The following is a 10,198-nucleotide window of genomic DNA, read 5'->3' on the forward strand; positions in this document are numbered from 1 at the left end:
AGACCAGTAAACTATTCATTGCAAATACCTTTTCTCAGCAACATAAATGATGACTACACACGTAGACCTTGCCAGATAGAATACAAAGGAATAAAATCGACATATCTGCAATCTACATATGTGGAGACAACTGAGACATTCAGTATCGTCAGTCAGAACAAGGTTGGGGCTGACTGCAGAGCAGGCCATCAATTACTCATATACAAGTTCAAGTTGAAGGTAAAGAAAATTAAAACAAGTCCACAAGAGCCAAAGTACAACCTTGAGTATATCCAAACTGAATTTAGAGACCATCTCCAGAACAGATTTGATGCACTGAACACTAATGAATGAAGAGCCGATAAGTTGTAGGATCAAGCATAAAGCACATCATACATGAAGACAGCAAAAGGTCCTTAAAAAGACAAAAAAAAAAAAAAAAAGACCAAAATGGATGTCAAAAGAGACTCTGAAACTTACTCATGAACATCGTGTAGCTAAAGCAAATGGAAGGAATGATGAGTAAAAGAGCTGAACAGAAGATTTCAAATGGCATCCAAGGAGACATAAAGTTTATAATGAAATGTGCAAGACCTGGAGTTAGAAAACCAAAAGGGAAGAATAAGCTCGGCACTTCTCAAGGTGAAAGAATTGAAGAAAAAATTGAAGCCTCAAGGTGCAATATTGAAACATTCTACAAGTAAAACTGAACAAGCAGGTAGCATCGAAAGATGATGGAAGGAATACACAGAGTCGCTGTGCCAAAAATAACTGTCAAAATTCAACCATTTCAGGAGGTAGCATATGAGAAGGAAGATGTCCAAGCTGCACTGAAGGCATTGGTGAAAAACAAGGCTCCAGGAGTTGAGGGGAAATCAATAGAAATGTTTCAACAAGCAGATACAATCCTGGAAGCACCCACTCATTTCTACCAAGAAATTTGGCAACAGCTACCTGGCCAACCGACTGGAAGAGATCCATATTCATGCCCATTCCAAAGAAAGGTGATCCAACAGAATGCAGAAATTATTGAACAATATCACTAATATTGTAATAAGTAAAATTTCGCTGAAGATAACTCAAAAATGGTTGCAGCTGTACATTGCCAGGGAGCTGCCAGAAATTCAAACTGGATTCAGAAGGGGATGTGGAATGATGTCAGATGGACCTTGGCTGAAAGCAGAAAATACTACAACAACGTTTACGTGTATTTTATTAACTATGCAAAGGCATTAGACTGTGTGGATCCAACAATTTATGGATAACATTGCCAAGAGTGGGCATTTCAGAACACTTAATCGTGCTCATGAGAAACCTGTACATAAAGCAAGAGGCAGTCTTTAGAACAGCACAAGTGGATACTGCATGATTTAAAATCAAGAAAGGTGTGTGTCAGGGTTGTATCCTTTCACCATATTTATTTAATCTGTATGCTAAGTAAATAATCTGAGAAGCTGGACTATATGAAGAAGAACAGGGAATCAGTATTGGAGGAAGACTCATTAACATCCTGCCATATACAGATGACACAACCTTGCTTGCTGAAAGTGAGAGGACTTGAAGCACTTGCTGATGAAGACCACAGCCTTTAGTATGATGTATACCTCAACAGGAAGAAAACAAAAATCCTCACAACTGGACCAATAAGCAACATCACGATAAAGGAAGAGAAGATTGAAGTTGTCAAGGATTTCATTTTATTTGGATCCACAATCACGTCTATCGAAGCAGCAGTCAAAAAATCAAAAGATGCATTGCAGTGGGAAAATCTCGTGCAAGAGATCTCTTTAAAGTGTTAAAAAGCAACGATGTCACTTTAAAGTCCTTAAGGACTAGGGTATGCCTGACCCAAGCCATGGTGTTTCCAGTGGCTTCATATGTGAAAGCTGGACAACGAATAAGAAAGACCGAAGGAGAACTGATGCCTTTGAATTATGGTGTTGGCAAGGAATATTGAATATACCACAGGCTGCCAGAAGAAGGAATAAATTTGCCTTGGAAGAAATACAGCCAGAACGCTCCGTAGAAGCAAGGATGGCGAGACTTTGTCTCGCTTATTTTGGACATGTTATCAGGAGGGACCAGTCCCTGGAGGACATCATGCTTGGTAAAGTAGAATATCAGGGAGAAAGAGGAAGCCCCTCAATGAGATGGATTGACACAGTGGCTGCAACAGTGGGCTCAAGCATAACAATGATTGTGAGGGTGACACAGGACTGGGCAATATTCTTTCTGTTGTACCTAGGGTCACTATGAGTCATAATTGACTTGATAGCACCTAACCAAAACACCACCACCTTTTAATCATCATTTCACCCTCTTCCCCTCTCATACCTATTTAAACTATTTTCTCTTCCGCAGTGTTCCATGCTTTCATGCTTTTTATATGGCCTGTTCCCCAGGCCTGGAATACCCTTGGCTGGCAAACTCTTACTAGTTCTTTGGAATTCAGTTAAGGCATTACTTCTTGTAAAAATTCTTCCCTGATTCCATCAATGAGAAGTGGTGGTCCTATTTGCTTTCTTGCCATGCTGTGTGCCTCACTTGCAATACAACACTTTTTAATCTTGAATTGTGATGGCTTACTTCTCTTCCAAAATGAGCTGAAAGACAGGGCTCATGGAGTGTGTTTATTGAATGAATGAGATCTGATCCCTCACCTTATGTCTGCTCCTAATTACCTGTGCTGCCCTCCAAAGGTGACCTGCTTTCCAGCTCCAAATCTGTAACTGTAAAACACAAGGGTTGGTTGGACCACGTGGAAACTCCAGCTCTGTTATCATGCTCTTATACCAGTTTGGAATTTCCAAATATTTTGTTCAGTAAGAACTTTGTCCATTTATATTTATGCTGTTTATTACATGTATACAACATGATGTTTCCTTACATAAGCTATTCTCTTTCCTTTGTGGCTAAGCTTGCTTATTGTGAACTCTCCTTCTAAAAAATAAACTTCTTGGGAGTGGTTCAAGGAGTTTTGACTGTATTTATAACGTTTTCTTTCATGAGTTGAAGGGGGGGCTATAGAAGGCTATATCGTATATTACCTACACATTCCTTAAGTCTGAAATATTTTTTTAAAAAGTAACAACCTATAGAGACCATGAAGAAAATCATTTTATCTAAGCTGTGCCTTGTGTGTTAGGTTAAATCTAAATCTGTACAGGATTACACTGGATGACAAAAAAAAGAAAAAAAAAGCAACAGTTATTAAAACACAACTAAAACTCTTTGGTGTCAAGTTGATTCTGACTCATAGAAACCCTACAGGATAGAGCAGAACTGCCCCATAGAGTTTCCAAGGAGCTCCTGGTGGATTTGAACTGCAGACCTTTTGGTCAGCGGTCATAGCACTTAACCTCTACGCCACCAGCATTTCCAAAAGACAGACACATAGGTATAAAATGTTACGGAGGGTAAATTTTGGGATAACCTGTGAGTCTTTGTGAATGAAATCAATTGCATTTAGAGAAGCTGTTTATTGCTAGAGAGATAAAAGTGTAATTAGCAATTATAAAGGAGTCTACAGAGGTTTTGCTCACAACAGACCAATGGGCGGATTTCTGGGGACTTGGCAAATTGGTGGGGTGTTTATATCTTATCTCTTTCTTTTCTTTTCAAATATTCCCAAATCTCTTGTTCAGCAATTTCTGGGGGGGAAGAAAAGCGCTTGCGATCACTCGGGATTTATATCACATCCTAACATAGCCATTTCCTGAGCTAGAATAGTCGAGTTATGTATGTGAGGCAAGTAGACCGAAAAACAGAAAATGAATGAGGGCCTGGATGTCTTTTTACAAATTCATATCCTCAGGTAAGCATCTCTTTGCTTCCTGTTGCCTCTCTTTATAATGTTGACACTGATAAAGAGAAAAACAATTTTTTTTTCCTAGTTAAAAGTTCACATTATTCATGCTAGTTAAATATCAGTGAAACCTGTCCTTATTTTACCCAGTAGATAGAGCTACAAGTTTACAAGGCAAAAAACATTCTTTCCCCATTTGGATGCTGTGAAATATATTTTTTAAAGCGTCAGAGCTAGAAAGAAGCTAGTTTGAAGGCTCATGCATTGGGCTTCCTTATTTTTGGTGTCACAAATAAAGTCACTTTAGAAAAAGATGGCTGTTGTTAGCAGAGCGTTCTGAGGGGACCTCACTAATTGAGTTAAATACCGAGTCAAGCTCCACTGCATTACACATCATTCCGTAGAAAAACTCTGTGCAACAATAGCATCCTGATGCCTGATTAAAAAAAATAATAATAATAATGACAGAACTTCATACAATCCCAGTAAAGAGAACTGAGAATCTCCTGGAGTTTTATAAAATAGAATGGCCCTCCTTTATTTAGCCAGCATGGGAAACTAATAGCATAGGTCTTTTACTTGAGGGCTTGCCTGTGTGTGGATGCTTTCTATCAGGAGGTCCAGTTTGGACTCCCATTTAACCAATACTGACTTCAGGATCGTTACATGAGAGAGGTAACAAGAGGCTCTGGGGTGGGTCCTGGGAATCTGCATTTTAACAAGTACCCCTAGTGACTCTGTTACACACTTTGGGAAGAGCCTCAGAGAATAACTGTTACTGATATTCAACCAGGAATTTGCTTTTGGAAAGAGGGGCATAGAAGAAGTGAAGATATCACTAGAGAGCTGGTCAGCTTGGCATGGTTAACAAAGATAACAGGTTCTTTTTGAAATATTTAGCTAATCAACTGCAATGAAACTGAGTTATGGACCTGGCGTTTCAATTTGTACCGCTGAATTGTCCTTGGTGTATTTATTTCCTATGAGTTATTTTTGGCCTTTCTTATCTATTCTCACATATTGTGTGCAAAATGCCGTGTTTTCACAGTCTTAATGTCATTAGTGTTCTGTGTTGCAGAGCTGACTTTTCCTTGTGAAAGAATGACTCCATTGATCTAGGAACTTATGCAGGTGTTCTCACACATGCTGGATAGCAAATCACCTGCGGAGCTTTTTAAACCTATAGCTACACAGGTTCCACGCCTCACCCCAATCGGAATCTCTGGGCACAGGGGCCCAAAATGTATACCCTTAAAAACCTTTACTGTACAGCCACGCTTGAGAACCACTGATGTAATGATAAACCCCAAATCAAACCCATTGCCATTGAGTTGATTGTGACTCATAGCGATCCTATACGACAGAGTAGAACTGCCCCATAGGGTTCCCAAGGTTGTAACCTTCACAGAAGCAGGTCACCACATCTTTCTCCCATGAAACGGCTGGTGGATATAAACCACTAACCTTTTGGTTAACAGCTGACCACTTTACCACTGAGCCACCAGGACTCCTCCAGTTTAATGCTAAAACCAACCCAAACCAAACGCATTGCCATCAAGTTGATTCCGACTCATAGCGACCTTAGAAGACAGCAAAGAAGATTCTCTTTGAGACTTCATATGTGTTTTTCTTGCTTGGACATCTGTTTATTCCTGCTGTAACCAGAACCGGTGCTATACTTGATTTAATGTGCTCCCAGAAACTCTGAATTTTGTGGTATGCGTGCCCTGATACTGAGCAATGTGATGAACAATGTCCAAGGTTACTCACTGGGCTTCACTTCTAGCGCTAAGACACACTGACAAGGATGAAGTTCTCTCTAAGTGGCAGTTTAGTCTCCTTGATGAATAGTGAGAGAGAACTGCTTGAAGCAATGTGGTGGAATATCACACCACCTGGTCTGAAGGCTTTAGAGAATTTAGCACTTAGACTCTTGAGCCACATCAGTACAACACTGGGTAATAAGAGCTTGGCTATGCTGAACCACAAAGCTTCTAGATGGCTAGTCTGTACACTAAGTTCAGGTCAAGTTTGAGAGATGTTAGAGGCAATGGGCTTCTTGACGTCCTGACTCTGGAATTACAGAAGAGCATCTGGGAAAATTTTTAAGACTTCTAAGGCAGGTTTGCTATGGCTGCTAACCAAAAGGCCAGCAGTTCGAATCCACCAGGTGCTCCTTGGAAACTCCACAGGGCAGTCCTACCCTGTCCTATAGGGTCGCTATGAATCGGAATCGACTCGACGGCAGTGGGTTTTAAGGCAGGTTAGTGTACAACCACTCTAGCTTACACTGCAAGCATCAGGTCCCTGCATGTTTTTCCTATACTCCAAGTGCCCTTCCTGAACTTGCCCTTGTAGTTGTATGACAGACTGTAAATTACATAAAGTAGGGGGTACTTTATGCCAGAGTCTGGCCCAGCTGCCACTCAGAAACACATGCCCAATATTTCAGAACACAGTCCTGTTATTTCCAAGGATCATACAGTCTCCATTTCTACTTTCCATACCCCAACCCCAAGTTGGCATAGGTTGTTGTGCCTTAGTGTAAGGGTGGGTGGTGTGGGAATTAAACAGAGCACAGCGGTGAAAGGTCAGGGGTTCCAATCCACCAGCTGCTCCTGGGACAAAGCAGTCTGCTTCCCTCAAGATTTACAACCTTGGAAACCCTATGAGGCAGTTCTACTCTGTCCTGTAGGGTCCTATGAGTCCAAATCGAGACCACAGCAGTTGGTTTGGTTGGCGGGTTTTTTCCCTCAGCAGGTGCCCAAACCATGAGCGTCACCAGGACACCCCCTGCTTAGTCAGTCACTGGAATGCTCTGCATCACTGGAGGAAGAGGTCTCAAAACTTGAAAATAACATGGGGCAGGTGTAAAACCGACGCTTTCTGACAGATTTCCTTAAAATGTTGCTCCTCGAGGGTGGTCCTCGGACCAGGCGCATCATCACCACGACCTGGGAGCTAGTTAGAAAGGTGGACTCTCAGGTCCCTACCCCAAACTTACTGCATCGGAATCCGCATTTTAACAAGGTACCCAGGTGATGACTATTATTAGGATTTTAGAAACTAAAAGATGTAGCAAATGATCAATCAATCAGTCCCCGAACACGGATCCTCAGTCTTTTGCGCACATCTCACACCCCCTCTGCACTGTAGCAGCTGAGCCCCCAGGGACTTGGGAGCAGGCGGCTGAAGGCTATTTTGTGATTGGCTGCTGCGGCCACGTGACTGCCGCTGGGCCTCCCGTGCCAGCGGATTGGCTCTCGCGGCCGCTGACCGACAGGGCCGGGGCGGGCCAGAGCCTGGTCGGAGGGTCTCGCGCCTGGACCGGAGGGGCGAAGGCGCGAGAGCCTAGTGCGCCTGCTGGGAGCGGCAGGTTTTTTTTTTTTTTTTTTTTTTTTCCCAGAGCCGTCGGAGGAAGCCGGAGCGTTTCTTCCGAGGTGAGCGACGCCGCGGGGCTGCCAGTCGCATCGCACGTTCGCCGGGTCCGGGCGAGCGGGATGGGCGGGGCGGGGCGGGGTGAGCGGGATGGGCCTGGCGGGTCGGGCGGATGTTCACACGCCCCTCCACCACCCCGAGATCCCCTATTCTGAGGTGGACGCAGACCCTCTTCCCTGGTGAGGGCGGGGTGGGGGCGGCGTGACCCGGAGACCGAGCCCGAGTGCCGCCCGGAGAAGCTTCTCTGGCCGCTCGACCTGCAGGCGAGCCCTCGGCGCAGGTTCCCCGCAGTTGGGCGCTCTGAGTGGGCTGCAGGGCCCAGGTTCCCCTCAGTTGGGCGCTCTGAGTGGGCTGCAGGGCCCAGGTTCCCCTCAGTTGGGCGCTCTGAGTGGGCTGAAGGGCCCACGTTCCCCGCAGCTGGGTGCTCTGAGTGGGCTGAAGGGCCCCGGTTCCCCGCAGTTGGGCTCTCTGAGTGGGCTGAAGGGCCCACGTTCCCCGCAGCTGGGTGCTCTGGGCTGAAGGGCCCCGGTTCCCCGCAGTTGGGCGCTCTGAGTGGGCTGAAGGACCCACGTTCCCCGCAGCTGGGTGCTCTGGGCTGAAGGGCCCCGGTTCCCCGCAGTTGGGCGCTCTGAGTGGGCTGAAGGTCCCCGGTTCCCCGCAGTTGGGCGCTCTGAGTGGGCTGAAGGGCCCACGTTCCCCGCAGCTGGGTGCTCTGGGCTGAAGGGCCCCGGTTCCCCGCAGTTGGGCGCTCTGAGTGGGCTGAAGGGCCCAGGTTCCCCGCAGGTGGGCGCTCTGAGTGGGCTGCAGGGCCCAGGTTCCCTGCAGGTGGGCGCTCTGAGCGGGCTGAAGGACCCAGGTTTCCCGCAGGTGGGCGCTCTGAGTGGGCTGCAGGGCCCAGGTTCACCGCAGTTGGGCGCTCTGAGTGTGCTGAAGGGCCCAGGTTCCCCGCAGTTGGGCGCTCTGAGTGGGCTGAAGGGCCCAGGTTCACCGCAGTTGGGCGCTCTGAGTGGGCTGAAGGGACCCAGAGATTCGTTACAAAGGTAAAAATGTTCTAAGCAGCTGGGCGCTGGTGGAGCAGATCTAAATGAGACACTTAACTGGTGACTGGTGAATTGTGAGGAAGGAAATGCCTGCAGTGAACTGCGGACTAGGTCAGCACACTGAGATTCTTGTTCAAGAAGACAGGATTTTGTGGGGGGTGGGGGGGGGTGGGGGGTCGCTGTGAACTGAGGCTTTTCTGGGGCTGTTCAAGAGGGAAATTAGTTATTTTCTGCATGTTACTGGGCTGTAGGGTGAAGGCAAGGTCTAAATTAAGCCTCTTCAGACTTCCTCAGTTCTTTGAAAAGGGTGTGTTCGAAGAAGACCATTTGGCTGGCAGAAGAGGGATGTGTGGGGAGGGAATATCTCCTGTAAACCACGCTTTGAAAAGGGGAGGTGCCTGCAGGAGTTTCAGAGCAGATTAAAACTGCAGGGTATCCCCTACCTCTCTTCTCCATTTCCGCAGACCTGCAATACGAAGGGCATAGTGTACATCCTTATAGTGAAACATAAAAAGTCCCTTCAGTTTTCCAGTGGTTAACTAGTGTTAATTTTACTGTATTCTGGCGTTTGAATGTAATTCACTTAGAATTTATTCTGGCATGAGATTGACAAAGATTTATATTTACCTGATTCCTTGGAGACACCCTGATACCTTTTCAAAGCCGTTTTATTCCTCTTCTCCCTACAAATTTGTTTCTTTAGGAAACACTGTGATTTTCAAACATGTAAGTCATACTCCAGAGATGGTTTATCCAATAAGCAAGGTACACACGGGTTTACTTGTGCCTACCTACTAATCTGTAGTCAAAATTTTCCCTGTTTTTCACCACATCAAAGGTGTGATGAAACCCCCGTGAAATTGTTCACTACTGATTCGTGAGTAAACACAATTAACCCTGTTGTACACCTTGCTTCCTGGCTAATCCACCCTTGCATACTGGCAAAATGTCTATACTTGATAGGCAATCAATTAGCTTGGCAAGTTAAAAAAAAAATTGAAGAGGGAGCACTTGGATCTGTTAGAGAGATGAGAACTCTGAGGTGAATGGAAGTAAAAGAAGTTGCTGCGAAGCTCAAGCTCGCTGGGAACAACTGTCCCTAGTAAAGTGAAATATAGGTTGTCGGCTAATAGTTTGGAACACAAAGCAAATTATTAGGAATAACTTCAAATTTTGTCTAAAATTTTTAAGTTGGTGATGGTGAGGGAAGGAATTCTGGAGTTTGAGAGAGGTGGTATAACTTGAAAAAGTATATGCTTTTAGATCTAAAAAAAAAAAAAAATGTCATTTTTGTCATGCAGGGAGTCCCCGGATTAAGAAGGAGCTCCGTTCCTAAATCTGTCTTTAAGTTGAATTTGTACATAAGCCGGAACAGTTAGGTACAGTTTGTATCTAATGTTAGTTAACCAGATGTTTGTCTTAGCACGTAGTGTTCCTTTTGTAGACATAAAAAGCATTATAGAATCATTTCCAGATATACTCAAATATCTTTAACATGATAATATGGTGATAATAAGAGTGTTTTAATGCTCTTTGCAAAGTAGCACCTGTTTATTATTACGAGCCATTGTATATACCTCAAATTTTTAATATAAATAGGCTTTATGGGGATTGGTTTGTAACTACAGGTTGCATGTTAGTGGGACGTTTGTAACTGGGGACTGCCTGTGAAAACTACACAAAGGGCGTGCAGTTCTTACGTTCACCTGTGGAAGGGGCTGTGAAAAGGTTGAAAAACACTGATCAGGTTAAGCAAGGGAAACCAGGAAGATTGGCAGGCTGAGTGCATCTTGAGGGACGCAGCATGTATTAGTGACCTATAGCACAAGAGTTTACTCTCTGAATCAATGAAAGCTCAGTAGTGTTACTTTCAAAACAATAACAAAATCATTTCCTTCCTGTCCTTTCTGTCCCTTGGGTTAGGCACGGGGAGGAT

General features: G+C 44.7%; 1 protein-coding gene across 1 annotated transcript; it reads right to left on the reverse strand.

Annotated features, from left to right (window-relative positions):
- Nucleotides 1–6,980: 6,980 nt before the first annotated feature.
- LOC135228717 (proline-rich protein HaeIII subfamily 1-like) lies at nucleotides 6,981–8,718 on the reverse strand. The gene is made up of 3 exons (XM_064277311.1): nucleotides 8,706–8,718; nucleotides 7,194–8,149; nucleotides 6,981–7,106 (listed from the first exon to the last, which is right to left on the reverse strand). Exons 1-3 carry the CDS (start codon nucleotides 8,716–8,718, stop codon nucleotides 6,981–6,983), a joined length of 1,095 nt encoding a protein of 364 aa, XP_064133381.1.
- Between the last annotated feature and the right edge of the window lie 1,480 nt (nucleotides 8,719–10,198).

This window comes from Loxodonta africana, chromosome 27 (genome assembly GCF_030014295.1).
Source record: "Loxodonta africana isolate mLoxAfr1 chromosome 27, mLoxAfr1.hap2, whole genome shotgun sequence".
Classification (NCBI taxonomy): domain Eukaryota; kingdom Metazoa; phylum Chordata; class Mammalia; order Proboscidea; family Elephantidae; genus Loxodonta; species Loxodonta africana.